General features: G+C 37.1%; 1 protein-coding gene across 6 annotated transcripts in view; it reads left to right on the top strand.

The window, feature by feature from the left end:
• GCNT1 (glucosaminyl (N-acetyl) transferase 1) overlaps window positions 1-17,531 on the top strand; it is a 34,166-nt gene extending 16,635 nt beyond the window's left edge. For all 6 annotated transcript variants that reach the window (XM_037798170.1, XM_037798168.1, XM_037798165.1 and 3 more), the window contains 2 exons: window positions 12,237-12,368; window positions 13,476-17,531. In XM_037798170.1, coding sequence (XP_037654098.1) covers window positions 13,620-14,915 — 1,296 coding nt within the window. In that variant the 5' untranslated portion in view covers window positions 12,237-12,368; window positions 13,476-13,619 and the 3' untranslated portion in view covers window positions 14,916-17,531. The remainder of the gene's footprint in view (window positions 1-12,236; window positions 12,369-13,475) is intronic.
• Window positions 17,532-21,429: the final 3,898 nt, after the last annotated feature.

Here is a 21,429-nt window from a genome sequence, read left to right as displayed (position 1 = left end):
CCTTATTGTGAAAGATATATACAGAAAAGTGATAATTTTCAAAGTACAATTTAACAAGTCGTTATATATGTAATTTCAAAGATTGTTATGGGTTAGAGTTCCACCATTTCCATTATTTCCTTCCAGCTATTCTAATACCCTAGCATCTAAAAAAATATTTATGTGAAGAGTCAGTATTTGTAATCCTTTGTTAAATCCTATCTTGTCTGATTCTACTCCTTCCTCTCGTTTAAATCCCTTTCTCGATCTTCACCCTAACTTGTTCATTATTGAAAAGGGGTGTTGACATTATGGGGCAGGGGGCTGCATCTGGTTTTGTTCTTAAGGAGGCCTTTGCCTTTGGGTTTTAGGACTTGTCTGGCATAGGAACAAGCTGGTGGATTTAAGTTTCTGAGAGATAAATTTAGTGAGTGAAACTTTTATAGAATCCCAGATCGGGACCTAGATATTTCAGGACTACTGTTAGTTAGGGCTTGGCATACTGTGGTCATTTGGGATATCTGAACAGCTAAAATTTTGATTCCATAAAACTGTGGTGCTCAGTTCAGTCCTATAAAGTACCGAGTTCTGGATGAAAGAAAAAAAGTTCATTACTCTTCAGTCTGGAATGTGAAAAGTGGGCAGCGGGATCATTTAGACTCTTTTTTGACCTACAGTAGTAATGATGTTGAAGATTCTTTAAAAATACATACTATTACCTTTTTTTTTTTTAAGCATTGATAGATATGTTTCTGTTGTCAAAGTCTGTCAAGAGCATCCTCTGCAAATGAATTCTACTTACTGCTTTGAGGACAGATTTTTCCCATTTAAAGTTAGTCTAGCCGTTACTCATACTTGAAGGAAACTATGAGGTCACTCCAAAGCAGCTTAGGCTGTAGGAAACACTGGCCTTTGAGAGGGAGTTAGACAGATAATCTTTGTTCTTTATCTCCAAAATTTTCATGACACTAAACTTGAAAAGGTCCCTTTTTTTCAGACAAAACCTAGGGTCATGCCTTCCTATACTCTTCTTTTATACTTCCTTCAATGCCTGTCTTAATTTAACTATCCTCTTCCAAGTAGCATCCTTAGATTTCTAAGTGCTCACCTCTCTGAGGATGTCTAGTCAAGTTGTAAGCCAGTAGCATCTTTTAAAAAAAAATCATTACAAAGGGGTAATATGAGCAATAAGAAGCATTTCTTTGGCTTTCAAATGAGTGTATGAAACTTGTATGGGTAAATCTGTATATACCTCTAGTCCTAAAATTTAAATTTAAAGAGAAGTTGGATGAAGGTTATTGAGAAGATACTGAGAGTAGTGAGACTTTTAAGCCTTGAGGACACGTAATCAGAAAATCCTTTTTGAATTGAGTAGCCCTATCCCCAGTCATTTCCACTTTGACCTTAGTGCTGAGCTGGAGCTGAAGCCCGGCTGCTTCAGCCATGACTGCCCTCTAATGACCAGAGGACACACAGGCAGCCTGACCTTGGAAAAGTGATGGCCCTAGAAATGAGAGACCCTTAGCAAGTTCATCCTTGATACATGGTATCTGGCCCTGCTGGCCGCCTCATCCTAGCTCTCCCTTTTCTTTTTTGACTCCCGGTTCTTGGGAAAAGGACTAGCTCACGCCAGTTATTGGATCTTCAAGAGATCCAGATGAAGAACACTAACATTTAGTCTCAAACATTCACACACTGAATCAGTGTGTGGGGGCGGGGGGAGGTCAAGGCAAGGAGGGCATTTGGAGAACAAACAACAGATCAAGTCTTGTCTCTGTGTACCTACTGTTTGCTTACCTTATATGTGCAAAGGAAATTTCCAGAACAGTGTTTTGGTTCTTCCCAGTTTCCTTCCTTTGGGGGGAAGGTTTGAGTGTTTTCATAATTACTGGGCAAACCTCTTGGTGAATGAGGAGTTGTCCCTGTGGTGGAGGCAGGGGTGGGGGACAGAGCTGGCCCCAGTCAGGCTGTTGCTGCTTCTGCACAGAGTTTTTCTCAGCCTCTCAGGCTGCTTCTCAGATGGACTGTTTATTATGAAGTGATCATTTTAATCATTTGTTCTGAGTGTGTGTGTGAAAGTGACCCCTGTTTATCTTCACTCCACTGGTTTCTCTGCTGAAATCTTACACTCGTTTCCACAGATGTGCTTGCTTAGAAATCAATTCATTATTGTGGGTCACCTTATGGGGAAACGGACCTAGTGTTGTAATATGTGGGGAAGGAGGTCTTTAGGGTTTGGGAGCGTGAGTGGCAAAAAGCCACCGTCTCTTACTCACCCTTCTCTGCTTTTTAAAAACTGCTTTTGTAGCACATCATGATCTCTTTTTCCTTTCAGGCTTCCTCTGCTTCTGGCTGCTACTTCCTAAGCAAACATAGAAAGTAGGGAATGCATTTCTCTCCTAACTCCTAATATCTAACTTCTACCCATTATTTAGGATCCAGGTCAATTGTAGTCTAGGAATCCTTCTTGGATCCCTGCAGATGGAACATTCTGTCCTTCCCTTAGCTCCCTTTCATTTCCTCCTGATGCTTTCCACTTTGTAGCACAGCCTGGGGTGTGTCATCTTTCCTTCAAGCCTTCAGGCGAAAGGGTAGGTTTCAATTCCTCCCCCAGGCTGTCAGCTTCTTGTGGCTCTGGGAAAAGAGGAATGGGGAGAGAAGAGAGGACTGACTACTGTTTCCAGTAATGGATGAGATACAAGGGGTAGTTATTCAAGAGCTATTTTGTCCCAAAGAGGTATAGATGAGTACGTTGGAAAAAAATTCTCTACAACTTTTCTTATCATTAATTCAGGCATTAATTTTTTTCTTCTGTAGGTGATCACAATAAATGAAATCTAATTTTATTTAATTTCATCCGAGTTAAATGAGGAACAGGGCATTGAAAAGTTGATTGATTATATTTATTATGTATTTTTTATTTTATATTATAAAACTTTAATATGAGATTTAACAGTTAATGGGATTGTATAAAGGTAGAATGGCGGAAAGGAAATTCTGCTTATCGAGGCTTTAGAATATTGATTGATATCAGCTATCTTTAAAAACTGATTAACCATCTTTCTTGCTCTTAATTTTATCACTACTTTTTAAGACTTAAGAATTTAATCTTTATTTTAAACAAAGTTATAAATGCTTGTTGTTTTAAGAGGCTATAGTTGTATAAGAGTCAAGAACTATGATGAGTCTGAGATTTTACCCTACTTGAAAACTAACAAGTCTGCCACAGCTTTCATGTATGCTGGTAGAAGATGTCAGAATCCTGGCTCAGAGGTGAGGACCATTTATTACCAATAGCAATAGCAGTAGCTTTAAAAAAAAAAAGAAAAAATAAAAAGAGAAATTAAAAACAAGTATTAGCAGTTTTTTATGTTGGTTTTGTGTCCCGTCTCCCACAGGGCAGTGTGAAGAAAGCCAGATAATACCTGCCCATTACAGAAAAGGAAACCTGAGCTGAGGACCTGAATCTTTTTTAGGGAGCTCTAAGTTGGCTTGCCTTTTGCTAGGGAGAGAAGCACTATATCTTGGAAGCTTTTTTATTTTCAAATATCCTTGAAAAAATAGTCTGGAACAAAAGGGCGATTAAGTGCCTCTCTAGCAAGAGGTGCAGAAGTGTGAGGGATCCATAGAGAACTGTCTCCCCACAAAGAGTTGGAGTTAGTAAAAGTAGCTTTCCTCTTCCAGTGGCTCCTCAAAATTTTCTTCCTAAAGCAGCGTTGTCCAATAGAAATATAATGTGAGCCGAGTATGTAATTTTCTAATAGCTACATGAAAAAAAGTTTAAAAGAAACAGGTGAAATTAATATCAGTGTATTTAAACCTAGCATATGCAACATTTTATCATGTTAACGTATAATCAGTATCAAAATGTTATTGATGAGATATTAAAAAACAAATGTATCTGATACATGTACCATAATACAACAATAAATCGTATACAATACAGCCATTAAAGTGAAATGTAATCTCAGCAAAACCATAAAGTTGTGTTTAATGGAAAGATTTTATAGTGCTTCAATCTTTAAATTTAGTTTTAATTAATTAAAATATGCAAAGAAATCCAGTTCCTCAGTCAGACTATCCACATTTCAAGTGCTCAGTAGCCACATGTGTTTATGGCTGCCATATTGGATAGTGTAGGCATAGAGGTAAACTTTCAACTTTGTGCAAGTTTCTTTGGGTGTGTACTTCCTTATTTCTAAATAGCCATGCTTATTATATACCGTTTCTAGATTTTTCAGTTTTGGGTTCCTTTTACCACAGAAGATGAGGGTTTTCGTTCTCTTTTATCGCACATACACTTACTTCCCAACCCTGCCTACCATCTTTCCAGTCAACAGTTCTGAAACTTTTTTGTTTGTTCGTTTCAGGACCCTTAACACTCTTAAAGATTGTTGAGGCTCCCAAAGAGTTTTTGTTTATGTGGGATATATTTATCAGTATTTATAGCCTATTAGAAATTAAAACTGGGAAAAATCTATTTATTTAAAGTTTATAATGATAAACTCTTTATATGTTAACATGTGTAACATTTTGAAAGAAAATTATGTTTTTGCAAATTTCTTTAATGTTTGGGTTAATAGAAGTCCTCTGGATTCTTATACTTGCTTCTGCATTCGTCCTGTTGAGAAATCACATCATGTAGCCTCTGGCAAACTGTCTTGTGTACTGTGCTGTACATGTATGTGTGTGTGTCTGTGTGTGTCTGTGTATATATACACACACACACACATACACACTGTATACACATACTGGGGTCATGCTGGAAATTGGGTGTCCTAAACCAGTTTATGATTCTGCTTTCTGAGATTTCCACTCACCCCCTCTAGCTTTCAAAATTTTGGTACTGTTATTTCTTCACTTATATTTTTTGTATTTGAGGCATTTTGGCTTTTAAAATAATCACTTTTTGTCATTTCATCTTTACACCAGAGTGTGCTTGTAAATATACTCTCTAAGGCAGTCCCTGCAAGTGTAGGGAACTGGAAACAGGTTTTTCCTAGCACTCAAAAGGGAGAGATGATAGATACTAAATTTTTAGCAGAGGAGTATGGTCTTCCTTGATTTAATCTATTCATTCACAAATGTTTTTGAGCAATTCTCTGTGCCAGATCCTGTGCTTGGATCTGGGATGTGGGGTCTGAAGAAGACATGGTTTGGGCCCTTTTGTCCCTTTATCATGCTGTCTGACTTTAGTTGGAATATCTTATTTCATGCAGAAAGCCCCCTTCCCTAAGGGGCCTGGGAAACGTGGTCCAATGCTGGTCATAGAAGGTCCCATACTGTCTAATATTTCCTTGGCTAGAGTCCCAAAAATCTCGGGGGTGAATTTTGGGAGATAGCAGCCTAAATGGCGGAGGTAGATTTATTTTTGTTTGATTCGTAACACAAAATTACAGAGGACCCCAGGAGCTCATCCTGACAAGTTTGAAAAGGTGGACAGTGGTTCAAGTCTCAGAAGTTTCTTTTAATGCAAGACTTCAGAGAAGGGAAGTATTTCCATCAGTGAGCCACAGGTAGCAGTTAGGTGTCAGAGACGACCCTCCAAGCGGGGCAAGCCTGGGGTAGCGGCATGGAGGGGGTGGGAGGAGAGGCTGAGTCTTGGATGAGGTGAGAACAGAAAGACACAGATAGCCAGAAAGAACACCGGCACCCTGAGAAGCATGGCCTCCGCCTGGCAATCTTATCTGCTTCCTGTCCCTTCCTCTGGCCTGCTTTATGGTGGCATTTCAGCATCTGACTTGAGTCAGGATCCTGGAAGATATTTGCATAGCTTTAACTTCCACCTCAGTCGTGCTGCAGTCACAATGGCCTCTGGAACAATAGTCCATGGAGAGTTGATGAAACTGAGCCCAGGCACAGTATACACCAGAACCAGAGACCAAAGGAATGAACTTAGACCGTGTTTCCTACCGCAGAAGAGCAATAGGCCGTGGACCCTGATTGATCCAGCCAGTTTTTCATTTATTCATACCCCTACAGATGCGTGCGTACACTTTGAGCACGCATGTGTGCACGTGCATGTATATTTCTTTTAAGAAAGAACATTTTCGCTACTGAAAATAATGGTACTAGGTAAGCCAACAGATACTTGCTTTTTAATGTTTTTTTAAGAAAAGGCTACTGCTATTGCTATTGGTAAATAAATGGTCCTCCTCTCTGGCTCGGGAGTCTTGTGTCTTCTACCAGCATCCAAGAAAGCTGTGGCAGACTTGCTAGCTTTCAAGTAGGGTAAAATCTCGGAGTCTTCGTGTTTTTGACTCTTATACAACTATAGTCTTTTAAACAATAAACATTTATAACTTTTTTTAAAAATAAAGGTTAAATTTTTAAGTCTTAAAAATAATGATAAGAAATTATAAAATTCAGAGCAAGAAAGATGGTTAATCAGTTTTTTTGTTTTTTGTTTTTGTTTCTGTTTTTAAAGAATTTTTAATGATTTGGAAAAATGCCCCAATGGAAAAAAATACAGGAAATAAATTGCAAAAGCATCACATATTAAGTGAACATGAACAGCATATTTAAAGGATTAAAAGGAAATAGTAAGTTACTGAAGAAGGGGTACTTCTCAAATGGTTAATCAGTTTTTAAAGAGAGCTGATATCAATGAATATTCTAAAGCCTTGATAAGCAGAATTTCCTTTCCTCCATTCTGCCTTCTTTATAAATCCCATTAATAGCTAAATCTCATATTAAAGCAATTTTTTAGTAATATAAAGTAATGTGAAATAAAAAAATACATAATAAATATAATCAATAAACTTTTCAGTGCCCCGTTCCTAATTGAAGTTGGATTAAATTAAATAAAATTAGATTCACCTATGTGATCACGTTCATAAGAAAAAAATTAATGCCTGAATTAATGGTATGAGAGAATTTTGTTCCCATTTACTCATTGTACCTCTTTGGGACAAAATAGCTCTTAAATAACTAACCCTAGCTTTTCATTCATTACTGAAAATAATGGGACTAGCTAGAGAGAATTAATTCTTCTCTCTGTAATATTTTGTTTGTTTGTTTGGACTTAAACCAGAATTATTTTGGTGGAAATTGTACAGAAGAAAAGGTTTACCTTTTTGAATTCTACCCCCCACTTTATTACAGTTGACAGTTGTAGCTGTCAGCAATAACCTTGAAAGCTAACCAGTGCAGAGCCCCGTTCTCTCCTGATACTTGTCCAGGAGTCTCAGGTGTAATTAGAGGCAGAACAGAAAATCCCGATTGTCCTGAGAGGTATGTATGCATGTGTGTATTCACATATAAATATGTTAAAAGCTTCTATTTAAAGCTCTGCGTGTTATGCTGTATTAATTAATAAAATAAAATTCCCTTCTCATCCTAATTCCTGCTTTGCCTTTCTTATTTTAATTCTACAAAGGAATCAAGGAAAATGTAGCCTGAGTCACAGGTAACTCATTTCTTCAAGCATTTTTCAATTTCTTCTCCATATACTGATATTTCTCTTAATTAACTTACACACTACTAAATGTGTGACATTGGGTTGAATATCTTCTTTCATCTTAGAATTGGTTCATTTAAACTACAGAAACATATGCTAGTCGATTTTAGTTAATAGATTTTTAGTTTTGAAATGCTGCCATAGCTCTTCTCTTCTGCACTGTAAAATCTTCCAGTGTTTCTTACTTATTCCATGCTAAAATCTAGACCTGATAATCAGTGGTCCTTGGACGTTGCTTACATTTACTTCCTCGTCTCTTTGTCACTGTGAAAACAATCCTGCAGTGGGTTGTATCCTTTATCCCACTTCACTTTTTCTATCAGATCCTTAACATTTTGAGCTATTTAAGTCAAGGACATGTGGTGGTGAAATCAAATTAGAAGGCCTTTGGATTCCAACAGCAAAGTAATTCAGAACACATCCCCATTGGCAGTTATATTTTGCTGGGAAACGTACACCATCCCTTTCTTTCCACACCCAGCCTTCCCATTGCTCTGGGACCCAAATATAATTTTATTGAATTTTGGCTGGATAAATAGTGTTTACATTATTAAGAGTATATGTTCTTCAGCGCTAAGCTATATAGTATACAATGATTGCTGTTTTCACTACTGCAGGACTCTGATTTCTTTGGAGTCAATAGTGATCTCCCCAACTCCCTTTACTTGCTTTGTTTTCAGTGTGGTTATTACAAATTCACCCCCTAACTTTTGCCTGGTGTTTCAGTATGTTCATTCCCATCAGTTATTTCATTAGTTTCATATTCTGAAAGGTGTTTCTCCTGGGGCCTTCTGACCTGCTCCAGTCTACTGTAGTTGTCTGTTGACCTGTTACGCGGCTTAAGACCATCCCGTCACCCTAATCATTTTGTCTATCCTCTCACTCCATTAAGTCCTCTGCTGCACCCTAATCCTTATGGGTTGATTTTATGTTGGAACACTTCTAGCGCCAGATATTGTTACCTTAGAGGCATTTGAACTTTTTCCTCATCCCCTTCCTCCACTGGCTCCCTCCTCCTTGTTACTGTCATTATAAAGGAGTAGAGTTTATCTTCAGCATTTCTAGAACTTAGTTCTGTGCTTCTTGATTTTAACTTTTAAAAACTATGTATTGAAAACCATTACTATCAGGAATTAGTTTTACCTTATTTCTTCTCACGGTGGAGTTAATTTCTTCCATTATTTCTATTTATGTTGTGTTTTCTAATTGAAAATATTCATGGTGGTGTCCATAAAGAAGTCTTCTCTTGAGGAGAGGCATCAGTGCTCCCTTGAGGGACCTTCTCCAGGACACATCCCAGATGGCTGCCAAGTCATGTAGATCCTGGGAGAGCAAGTCTTAGAGCATTGGAACTTGTGTTTTTCTTGCCCTCTTGGAATTCATGCACATGTATTATTTAGGGTAGTTCTTACTGTTCAGTTTTTGGCCTCACTGACTATTCCCACCCCACTTTCTACAAGCAGTCTGCTTCCTTTGTGAAGTCTGTAGGTGAAGGAATGCTGGGCCCAACAGTGCTAACCTTTGCCGTATTTTTGTTACTCGTTTATGAATATTTTGTAAGTTCACTGTCATCTGTAAATAAGACAATTTTACTTCTTCCTTTCCAATCTGGATTGATTTCCTTCCTTTCCTTTCCTTTCCTTCCTTCTCTCCCCTCCCCTCCCTTCCCCTTTCCTCCCCAGTTGCCCTGGTTCTAACCTTCAGTGTAATGTTGAATTGAAGTGGTAAGAGCAGACATCCTTGTTTTGTTCCTGATCTTAGGAGAAAGGCATCCCATCTTTATTCATTAAGTAGTTGTAGGTTTTCTGTAGATACCCTTTATGAGTTTGAGGAGGTTCCCTTCTGTTCCTAGTTTCTTGGGTGTTTTTATCATGAAAGGGTGTGGGTTTCATCAAATGCTTTTTCTGTATCTATGAAGATGGCAACGTGATTTTCTCCCTTTATTCTACTGAAATGGTATTACATTGATTGGTTTTTGTATGTTAAACCAAGTTTTCATTCCTGGGATAAATCCTGTTTGGTCATGGTGTAAACTTTCTATATGTAGTTGGATTTGGTTTGCATTGTATTTTTTTTTTTTTTTGAGGAATTTTGCATCACATATTCATAAGGGATCTTGGTCTGTAGTTTTCTTATGGTGTCTTTGTCTGGTTTTAGTATAGGGTTAATCCTGGCCTCATAGAATTAGTTTGGAAGTGTTTTTCCTCTTGTGTTTTTTGGAATAGTTTGTAAAGGATTGGTGTTAATTCTTTAATATTTGGTAGAATTTACCCATGAAGCCATCAAGGCCTGGACTTTTTTTGTGAAAAATTTTTTGATTTTATTGTTACAGATCTATTCAGATTTTCTTTCTTCTTTAGTCAGTGTCTGTAATTTATGTCTTTCTAGGATTTTGTGCATTTTATCTAGGTTAACTAATCTATTGGTATGCAACTGTTCATAGTATTCCCTTACAATCCTTTTCCTTTCTGTAAGGTTGGTAGTAAAATCATTCCTGTTTTAATAATTGAAACTTATCTCTTTTTTCCCTTGGTCAGTCTCACTAAAAGTTTGTTTTTTTGGTCTTTTCAAAGAGCCAGCTTTTGGTTTCATTGATTTTTCTCTATTTTTCTATTCTCTATTTTGTTTATTTCCACTCTAATTTTTAAATTATTTTCTTTCCTTCTGCTTGCTTTAGATATAGTTTGCTTTTCTTTTTCCAGGGTCTTAAGATAGACGGTTAGGTTATTGACTTGAAATCTTTTTAATGTAGGGGTTTATACCTGTAAATAGTCCTCTAACTACTACTTTGGCTGCTTCCCTTGTTTGTCTGGGTTTTTTGTTGTTGTTGTTGCTTTCATATTCTAGTTATATAAGTGAGATCATACAATATCTGCCCTTTTGTGCCTGGCTTATTTTACTCAACATGATGTCTCAAGGTTCATCACATCCTTTAAGATTTGGCATGTTGTATTTTTATTTTCATTCATCTCAAAGTGTTTTCTCATTTCTCTTCAGTTTGACCTATTGGTTATTTAGGAGTGTGTTGTTCAATTTCCACTTATTTGTGAATTTCCCAAATTTTCTTCTGCTATTGATTCTAATGTCATTCCATTGTGATTGGAGAACATATTTGTATGATTTCAATTCTTTTAAATTTATTGAGACTTGTTTTATGGGCTAACATATGGTCTTTCTTGGACAATGTTCCACATCTATGTTTATTCTGCTGCTGTTGGGTAGAGTGTTCTATAGATTAGGTCTAGTTAGTGTGTAGGTTGTTCAAGTATTTTATTTCCTGGCTGATCTTCAGCCTGTTGTTCTATCTATTAATGAAAGCTGGGCATTGAAATCTCCAGCTACTATTGTTGAATTGTCTATTTCTGCATTCAATTATTTCGGGTTTTGCTTTAGGTATTTTGTGGCTGTGTTGCTAGTGCATATGTTTATAATTATTATATATTCTTGATGGATTGACCCTTTTATCATTATAAAATGTCCTACTTTGTCTCTAGTAACAATTTTTGCCTTAAAGCCTATTTTGTCTGATATTATGGTCACTCCAGCTCTCTTTTGGTTAATGTTGGCATGCCATAGCTTTTTCCATTCTTTTTCTTTCAGCTTCTTTATGTCTGTGTATCTGAAGTGAGTCTTGTATAGACAGCATACAGTTGGATCATGCTTTTATCCATTCACTCAAACTCTGTCTTTTCATTGAAGAGTTTAGCCTATTTACATTTTAGTGTAATTACTGACAAGGTAGGATTTATGTCTGCCACTTTGCTATTTTTTATTGTCTTATGACTTTTTTGCCTTTTGCTACCTAGCGTTCTTTCATTTCAACCTGAAGGAGTCTCTTCAGTATTTCTTGTAGGACTGGTCTGCTAGCAACAAATTATGTCAATTTTTATCAGGGAATGTCTTAGCTTCTCTTTCATTTTTGAAGAACAGTTTGCTCCTCAGATTGTTGCAAACCAGATTTCTGAAAAAGTTGACTTCGACGGTTTTTTAACCACTGTTCTCATCATTTTTATGGAGGAGCAGATTTTCAGAAGTCTCCTCCATTTTGGAAGTAGAAACTATTATTAATTTTTAAAATATATATTTTTAAAATTTGTTTGAATTTAGTGTTGCTTTGATGTTACTTTTGGAGAGAGTAAATTTTTAGCAATAAAGGATGGACTTGCATGGTATAGAAATCCCAAAGAAACTGTAATGTTGCAGATCCCCAAACTCTTAAAGGCTAACCTAAAGAAAACTGGTGTGAGAATTGCTTAGATTGTTTCGTGTTCTTATGTTTTAGTGCTTAAGATTCATTAGTAATATTTTTGTTGTTGATTGGATTTCCATTTAGCAGCATCTCCCAATGTTTGTTTCCTAATAGAGTTTGGGGGTGAGGAGGTGATGGAAATAGTTGGGAGCACTGAGAGATGTGAGCAGCTACCTAAATGTCAGAATTGGCTTTGATTATGCTAGTGAGCGCTGGGAATCTTCCCAATGGGAACAGGTTATGGCAGCTTTCTTGATCATATCAGATCATTAAACTGTTCTTTGGCACATGCTTTGGGAAATGCATGTTTTTCCCAAAAAAGTTCAAATGTATTTGCCTAAATTCAGGATGTTTTCAGGCCTTTATCAATTCAACAAACATACATTAGGAAAAGAAGGAAGACTGGAGAGAAGGAAGTTTTAAGAGAGAGAGAAATCAACCAGCCATCATTTTGAGAGAAAAAGTAAATACATAGGATTAGTTCATCAGCATGCTTTTTACATACACATATCCATTCCTTCACATTTTATTTCCCTTTTCACTTCATAGATTTTTAAAAAGCCTCCTGGGATATATCACCATTGTTGGATGCGTGGTACATTTAAGAAACCTCAGTGTATGGGAGATGCTCTGAACATGCCCAGGGGCCTCCGTGACGCACCTGTTCCTTAATGCTGAATGGTAAGAGGTTTAAGCTATTTTCTTAAATATACTAATATTGTTCAATTGTTTATTAGTATTTATATTATTAATATTCGCAGTACATTTTCTTAATGAAACATTTAAAAGTTCCAATGTTAATTCTGGTATTAAAAACTAATTTAAAATTTCTAAAAATTTGGTTTGGAGACAGGTGGTGATATTTGGCTCTCTTTATTGAACACCACCACTTATTAGGTATACAACCAATTGCCAAGTTACAGAATTGAATTTTGAAAACAAAATAATATTTTAATATTTATAAGCATTTTATATAGTAAAAGTGGGTTGAGTTCCTGGAATTTGAAATACAGACATAAGGTTTCTTATAAATTATAATTTGTATACAATTGTTGCTTTTCCACAGGGTTTTAATTATTGTAACCTGTTAGAATCAGTGCAGGAAATGCAAGACTTCCCGTAATGTCTGACATAGAACTGAACTCGGCATGGGATCAATTCCAGGCAGTCCCAAGTCTAGCCTGGTTTCAGCTGAGTTTTTTTGGTGCAGTTTGAAAATTCAGCTGACCTGCCCTTCCTGCAAAAATTCTTAGAATCACAGCCATTTCTGAACTTCTCCCAAAGTACTCCCCCAATCCTAAATCAGCCCAGGGCAAAATAGATCTGATCTCCTCAAATCTTCTGGGCTGTTGAAGCCAGCTGATGGATGGTAATGGATCTGTCAGAAGGAACCAAGTTTAGCAATGCTTCCAAAGCAAGGGGTGCTAATTCTTAGAACTGGCACAGCATCAAAAACTTACAACCACGGGCAAGTCATCAATTGTAGCTTATGTTTTCAACTAATTTTTTGCACTTCATATACATGACAGGTAAAATGTAGAATATTCTAGTAGATCCTTGTACTGGGCTTTCTTCCCCCCTTCTTTTTCTTAAATGCAACCTGTGGCATAAGTGCTAGAGGCTGGGTTTCCTAGAATGCTACCCTTTTTCCTCTGATCTACTCTGATTTTGTGTTGAACATCTGGCACTCGTAAAGTAAAGTTTGATCTCGTAGCAGGGAGTACATTGAGCTTGAGAAGATGTTGTGAAACACTGTATTTATATGTATTATTTCTATTTTTCTTTTAGTTCTTTTCTCCATTTCAAGATGTTTTTGCACTTCTGATAAATGCAAACTGACAACTCTCAAAGCCACAACAGAGAGAAAATTGATGGTGCTTGAAGCTTAGAAGTCTGCCCTTAGCAAAACAAAGGTCCTGACTGTTGTTTGAAATGCTGAGGAAGTTGCTGCGGAGGAGACTTTGTTCTTATCGTGCCAGATATTACTTTTTGATTCTCATTTTTTCCCTAGTCACCTTCTCAGTTTTAAGAATTCATCAAAAGCCTGAATTTGTGAGTGTGGGACATTTGGAGCTGATCGGAGAGGATCCTAGTACTGACATTAATTGTACCAAAGTTTTACAGGGTGATAGAGATGAAATCGAAAAGGTAAAACTTGAGATGCTGACAGTGAAATTTAAAAAGCGCCCTCGGTGGACAACCCACGACTATATAAACATGACCAGCGATTGTGCTTCTTTCATCAAAAGGCGCAAATATATTGTCGAATCCCTTAGCAGAGAAGAGGCGGAGTTCCCAATTGCATACTCTATAGTGGTTCATCACAAAATTGAAATGCTTGACAGGCTCCTGAGGGCCATCTATATGCCTCAGAATTTCTATTGCATTCATGTGGACAAAAAATCGGACAGTTCCTTTTTAGCAGCGGTGATGGGCATTGCATCCTGTTTCAGTAACGTCTTCTTGGCCAGTCAGCTGGAGAGCGTGGTTTATGCTTCGTGGAGCCGGGTTCAGGCGGACCTCAACTGCATGAAGGACCTGTACAGCCTGAGTGCAGACTGGAAATACTTGATCAATCTTTGTGGTATGGATTTTCCTATTAAAACCAACCTGGAAATTGTCAGGAAGCTCAAGTCGCTGATGGGCGAAAACAACCTGGAAACTGAGAAGATGCCCTCCAATAAAGAGGATAGGTGGAAAAAGCGTTATGAAGTTATTAATGGGAAGCTCACCAACACGGGGACCAGCAAAGCACGCCCTCCTCTTGAAACACCTATTTTTTCAGGCAGTGCCTATTTTGTAGTCAGTAGGGACTATGTGGGATATGTGCTGGAGAACGAAAAAATCCAAAAGTTTATAGAATGGGCAAAAGACACATACAGCCCAGATGAATATCTCTGGGCCACTATTCAAAGGATCCCAGAAGTCCCCGGCGCGCTGTCCTTGAGCCCAAAGTATGACATGTCTGACATGCAAGCGGTGGCTAGGTTTGTCAAGTGGCACTACTTTGAAGGCGATGTGTCCAAGGGTGCCCCCTACCCACCCTGCAACGGGGTCCATGTGCGCTCCGTGTGCGTTTTCGGGATGGGTGACTTGAACTGGATGCTGCGTCATCACCACTTCTTTGCCAATAAGTTTGACACTGACATAGACCCCTTTGCTGTCCAGTGTTTGGATGAGCATCTAAGACATAAAGCTCTGGAGACCCTCAGACATGGACCGTTGTAGGCAATTCTAGAAATAAGAATGTGCAACATATACCCCGTCCGACTCCTATGCCTTGTTAGAGAGCATCAGAAAAACTGTATGGGGAGCTCTTGGGATCAGGGACTCAGCTAAGTCTTTCTGTCAGAGAAGCTACATGTTTTCTGCAGAACACAATCTGTTAGAAAGGTTATAGCCTTAAATGTCTACCTAGAGTTAAAGTGAGGGGAAGGGAAGTTAGAGGAGCAGAGGGGCCAGAGGAAGTAAAGAGGTCTCATGGGGAAAGTTGACCGAGGTGGCTGAGGGAGAGGTACAATGCAGAAATCTGTCAAAAAAGCTCAGGGACTTAACGAAAGGAAAAGATACGACCTGTGCCAAAATTATTTGAGAGCTTTAAACCTGGTAATTTTCCTGATTTGAATAAATTTATAGCAACAGCCAATCACAGGAATATAATTTATCTTGTATGTTACAGTTGAAATAGAAATTTGATTTTACTCTGAACGATCCTTGTAAATAATTTAATGTCTGCTGAAATATTGTGCTATGTGGTGTATCTTTGTATGTCATCTCAGGGACCTTTAAAAATGTGCTTGATTTAACATTAATATCTCTGACTAATTTTTGCTTATAACTGCACATGTGTTGTAAAATACAAAGAAAAAAATGACAATTTCTAGTTGATTCTGCGAATCACCTTAGGTTAGTAGAAATGTTCAGGCATCTTGTTATAGTTTCTACAAAGAGTAACACTAAGTTTTTCCAACTGTTTGTCTTCCTACTCCTCCTCCAGTCTCCCCAGACCCTGCTGTCAACCTGCATAAAAACTTCATTTCAGAGAACCTTACATGACCATATTAGTAGACCTGAGTGCAAATAAACTGTACAGAGCACCAAGGCAGAAAGACTGAAGTTGGTTTTGGAAGGGGAGGGAGGAGAAGGAGCCCTATTTAGACAATCTCTGAGGAGCGTGGTGACTTTCAAAATCAACGCTTTGCACGCTCCCTGGAAACAAAGGCTCTGCTCACTGAACCTGCTGTCCCCAGCCTCCCAGGATCGTTGGATCCTAATATCTTCTGTGCCACCATTTGAAAGGAAATGGCTCCCACTTCTACATGCTGCCTACCCAGATCCTTAGTCACTGGTTGGAATTTTCCTTTTTTTGTGAAAACCTTTGATGAGGAGCAGGGAGAAGTGTGCAGCTGTTCCATATGATGTAATTGAAGGCCTGGCTATCCTAAAAAGAACTTTAGTTTTGGGACAGATTGCTTCGGGATTGCTACCATTGGCACCATTCACGGCATATGATTTCTACTCTCTCGTTTCCACCAAAAGACATGATTTGTGGTTGCTGTCTCTTATCTCAAAGTAAATGAAGATTTTTTTTTCCTAAAATAAATCTTGTTCTTTTGATAAGCTGATACTGTTCAGCCAAAGATCTAACAGAAAAGGTGAAGCTTTAAATTAAGCATTGAACTTTTAACAAGAATCAAAACCATGTGCTGTATTTTTAAAGCCTAGCCAACTTAAAACCGTTCATAGGAAATTCATAATAGCAGACTGGTTTTCAAGCACTCAACTGAGAAAACTTTTCTCGTTTTTTGAAAATTAGAAAATGTTTTTTATTTATTGAGGTGTGTTATACTGGCCATATTTAATGGAAATTTTATGTCATTTTTTTAAACCTTTATCATAGTAGACATACAAATCAGTGGGTTGCTGGATTTTTGCACAACTCATGGCATCCTGCCTTGGACCAAGAGGGACACATTTTTTTCTTTTAAAACTCAACAGATGATGCTGATAAGGGCATTATGTGCACAGTGCATTATAGATCCCACTGGTTTCTAAACCAGTTTTTTTTCTAACACACATTATATTTCTTCCATGCTCTTTTTTAGCAGGAAGGTTTTAACCTAGAATATAGGGCATTTTTTTTAAAACTAAAACCGGTGACCTTCAGTGACTTACTTTGTATGTCTTTAATTTTTTTTTTAAATTTCATTCATGGTGTCTATTTTATAGAACTTTTTTTCTTTGAACATTTTCAAATCTATAGGAAAGTTAAAACAATAGTGCAATGACCATCCCTATACCCTTCACCTGGAGGCACCAATCATTAACACCTTGCCCCATTTGTTCTGTTTCATATGTTTTCGAATTAGTTTAAAAAATATCCAAAGTTAGCATTCATCATGACACTTGTTTTATGGTAGCGTGACTGCATCTGATTTACATTTAATGGACAGGTTTTGCGGGACTTTTTTCTTTATCACAGATATAAAAATAGTAAAGAACATCCCCAGCCCCACAATAAAAACTGTGAAGCCACCATCTTTTATGCAGCTCTGTTACCTCATCTTTCTAGTATGGCACTTGTTGAAATGTGAGTCAGCACTGCCCTACTGGAAACACCTTTTACAGGGATTATATAGGGATTAGTTCATTGGAACTAAAAGTATCTTGTTTTTAAACTTCTCGGCATAATTTAAAGCAAATGAAATTCCTACTACGAGCAATTTGAGGAATCAAAAAGCTGGTTTTAAAAGGAGGATGACAAATTGAGAAGGATTCAAATGCAAGCTCTTTGCATTTAAATTACTTTGTAAATGTTAGTTACTAAAAATGAATTTCTTTTTACTGTCTGTTAAGGTCTCTTACAGGAGATGATTAGAAATCATTCACAAATAAAATGAAAATAAATGGCAATTTTATGATGTAAGGATTTTGGCTAGTAAAGTGCTCGTCAAGGGTGACGTTTTTTTAAATGCAATTTTATTGAGATATATTCACACTCCATACAATCCAACATATACAATCAGTGTTCACAGTATCATCATATAACTGGGTATTCATCACCATATTTTTCAACATTTTCATTATTCCAAAAAACAAAACTAAAAATAAGAATAAAAAATAAAGAGCACCCAAAACATCTCATACTCCTCCCCCCCCCAAAATTCATTTACTTTTTGTCCCCCTTTTTTCTACTCATCTGTCCATACACTAGATAAAGAGAGTGTGAGCCACAAGGTTTTCACATTCACACAGTCACACCATATAAGCGATATTGTTATACAATTGTCTTCAGGAATCAAGGATATTGGGTTGCAGTTCAACCATTTCAGGTATATCCTTCCAGCTGGTCTAATACATTAGACACTAAAAAGGGATATCTATATAATGCATAAGAATAACCTCCAGAATGGCCTCTCGACACCATTTGAGATCTTTCAGCACTGAAATTTTATTTTGTTTAATTTGTCTTCCCCAAGGATGATATTACTTTATGACAAGAGTTAACAAAAGTGGTCTATATTTTATAGACAATTACCCAGATTCTTCCTAGACCACAGCACACAGTCACTTGGCCTTGAAAATGTGAGGCATTATTGTCTCTAACATGCATTTGTGCCGTTCATTCTTACAGGTATTTTGTGGGGAGGACCCGTGTTTGGGCCCAGGTCATCTGTAGGATTGTTGAACCAGACTTTTCCAGTTGCTTGGGAAAAATAAAAATCATTTCTCATTATGCTGAATATAAAATAAACTCAACATTATTTCACAGCAGAAGTGGTTACTGTAAATTTTACTCTAATGAATATGGTCATGACTGAATACAGTTGAAACCTATCAAATTACCATTAAAACAGGCCATTCAGAAACCAATGTATTGTCTCCACAAATCACTCCTTTTGAGATAGCTGTCAGCAACCTAAATATTAAATTTTAGTAGTTCACCATAAACAGCAAGATCACTAGTGTGATTTGAAAAACATAAGGTTCATTGTCAAGGCAGAAAAGTCTGAATGGAAAAGGGTGTAGCAGGCACAGAATTTAGCACAGATGATGCAAAAAGGCTAAGGCAGGGAACTTCAGAAGAAGGCTATCTAACAGCCAGTGTTGCATTCTAGAGCATTATTAGCTTCAGCTTGTGTCTGAGGAGGACATGAGAGCATTCTTCTTGTCAATAGTTCAACGACCTGTTAAACACCAGCAAGAGCCATTGCTTGCTGTGGTTTGTATGTGGTGGGCTCAACTGGGAAACTGAATAGAAACCCTCCCCAATAACTGGTTCCCGTCCCCACATCTCGCCTGATCTGTTTAGTGCTTCTCGGTGCTTTTTAGCCCCATTTTAGATGCCACTAGAAAAGAAGCGAAACCAATTGCTCTCAGGCCTTTCTCTAAAGCCTTTATATATTTAAAGCCTACTTGTGAATGATTTAGTGTGTGCTGCTTAACATTTCCAGGGCTTGTCATCAGAATATTGATTTAATTTTGTTCTGAGTGATAAGACCCAAACTAGAGAGGAATTATAACTATTGGGAAAGAAGACTATTGTTTTTTTTTTGTAGCAGATAGCCCAAGATTTTCAGAATTAATATAAAATTAGCAAGTACCTCCAGATATTCAAAATATTTTTTCAAGCAAAAAAAAAAAATAGTTTTAATGTAATGGGAATATGTTACTATTCATCATGGCAACAAGCTCTGTAAAATGTAGAGACGAAAGCAAGGTATGTGGGACCTTTATAAAAGAAAATAGAAGACCTATATGGATGGAAAAATGTACTGTGCTCCTAGCTGATCAAATTAAGTATTTTAAACTTGTCCTTTATTCCCAAATCAGTTTCATCAGTTAGGTGCAAGTTGAATCATATTCTCAAAGTGTTGAAGAGACTATTTTAAATTTCATTTGAAAGAAAAAAATGTGCAAGAATAAGAATTACTTGAAAAAAGAAAGTGATGGAATCTTGTAATACTCGATAGGAAACTATATTTTAATGCTAAAAGACATTAAAAGTATACCATTGGTTTATATTTGAACTCTCAGGCCAATGCAATATGTTCTAGTTTGCTAATGCTGCCTTTTCGCAAAGCAACAGAAATGGATTGGCTTTTATAAAGGGGATTTATTTGGTTACACAGTTACTGTCTTAAGGCCATAAAGTATCCAAGGTAACACATCAGCAGTCAGGTACCTTCACTGGAGGATGGCTAATGGTGTCTGGAAAACCTCTGTTAGCTGGGAAGTCACCTGGCTGACATCTGCTCCAAAGTTCTGGTTTCAAAATGACTTTCTCCCAGGACGTTCCCCTCTAGGCTGCAGTTCCTCAAAAATGTCACTCTTAGTTGCTCTTGGTGCATTTGTCCTCTCTTAGATTCTCCGGAGCACAGGTCTGCATTCTTTTTTTTTTTTTTTTTTTTTTAATTCAGTTTTATTGAAATATATTCACAAACCATACAGTCATCCATGGAATACAATCAACTGTTCACAGTATGATCATATAGTTATGCGTTCATCACCACAATCTATTTCTGAACATTTTCCTTACATCAGAAAGAATCAGAATAAGAATAAAAAATAAAAGTGAAAAGAGAATACCCAAACCATCCCCCCATCCCACCCTATTTGTCATTTAGTTTTTACTCCCATTTTTCTACTGATTTTTTTCAATTTTTTAACTTTGTTTATCAAAAAATTAAAAACAAACAGGCAAACAACAACCAAAAAAACCCCACAACATTTCAAACAAAGCAATGGATTAAGGAAAACAAATAACCTAAAATAACTACTTTGCTTCCAATATGTTCCTACCATACCCCAAGAAAATTAATAAACCCTGTCCAAACAGAGGAGTAAGAAAAACAAATAATCTAAAATAACTACATTGCTTCCAACATGTTCCTACCATACCCCAAGAAAATTAACAACCCCTAAGAAAACAAAGGAATAAGAGAAAAAAAAAACCTAAAATAACTCTATTGCTTCCAACTTGATCTTACTATATCCAAGAAAGTTTACAAACCATAATCATTCCTGAGCATTCCCATAACATTGAGATTACCCTCCATAGTTTATCTGTTCTTATTAGATTATCATTCCCCCTCCACTAATTGGTATCTCTAGGTCCCCTACATTCTACAGTATAAAACATTGTACATTTTTCACAGAATTCACATTAGTGGTAACATACAATATCTCTCTTTTTGTGCCTGGCTTATTTTGCTCAGCATTATGTCTTTTTTTTTTTTTTTTTTTTTTTTAATCTTCATTTTATTGAGATATATTCATATACCACACAGTCATACAAAACAAATTGTACTTTCGATTGTTCACAGTACCATTACATAGTTGTACATTCATCACCCAAATCAATCCCTGACACCTTCATTAGCACACACACAAGAATAACAAGAATAATAATTAGAGTGAAAAAGAGCAATTGAAGTAAAAAAGAACACTGGGTACCTTTGTCTGTTTGTTTCCTTCCCCTATTTTTCTACTCATCCATCCATAAACTAGACAAAGTGGAGTGTGGTCCTTATGGCTTTCCCAATCCCATTGTCACCCCTCATAAGCTACATTTTTATACAACTGTCTTCGAGATTCATGGGTTCTGGGTTGTAGTTTGATAGTTACAGGTATCCACCACCAGCTACCCCAATTCTTTAGAACCTAAAAAGGGTTGTCTAAAGTGTGCGTAAGAGTGCCCACCAGAGTGACCTCTCGGCTCCTTTTGGATTCTCTCTGCCAC

Source organism: Choloepus didactylus, chromosome 10 (genome assembly GCF_015220235.1).
Source record: "Choloepus didactylus isolate mChoDid1 chromosome 10, mChoDid1.pri, whole genome shotgun sequence".
NCBI classification, from domain to species: Eukaryota; Metazoa; Chordata; class Mammalia; order Pilosa; family Megalonychidae; genus Choloepus; species Choloepus didactylus.
Note: the sequence above shows the minus strand (reverse complement) of the source record. Positions and strands in the feature narration are given on the sequence as shown.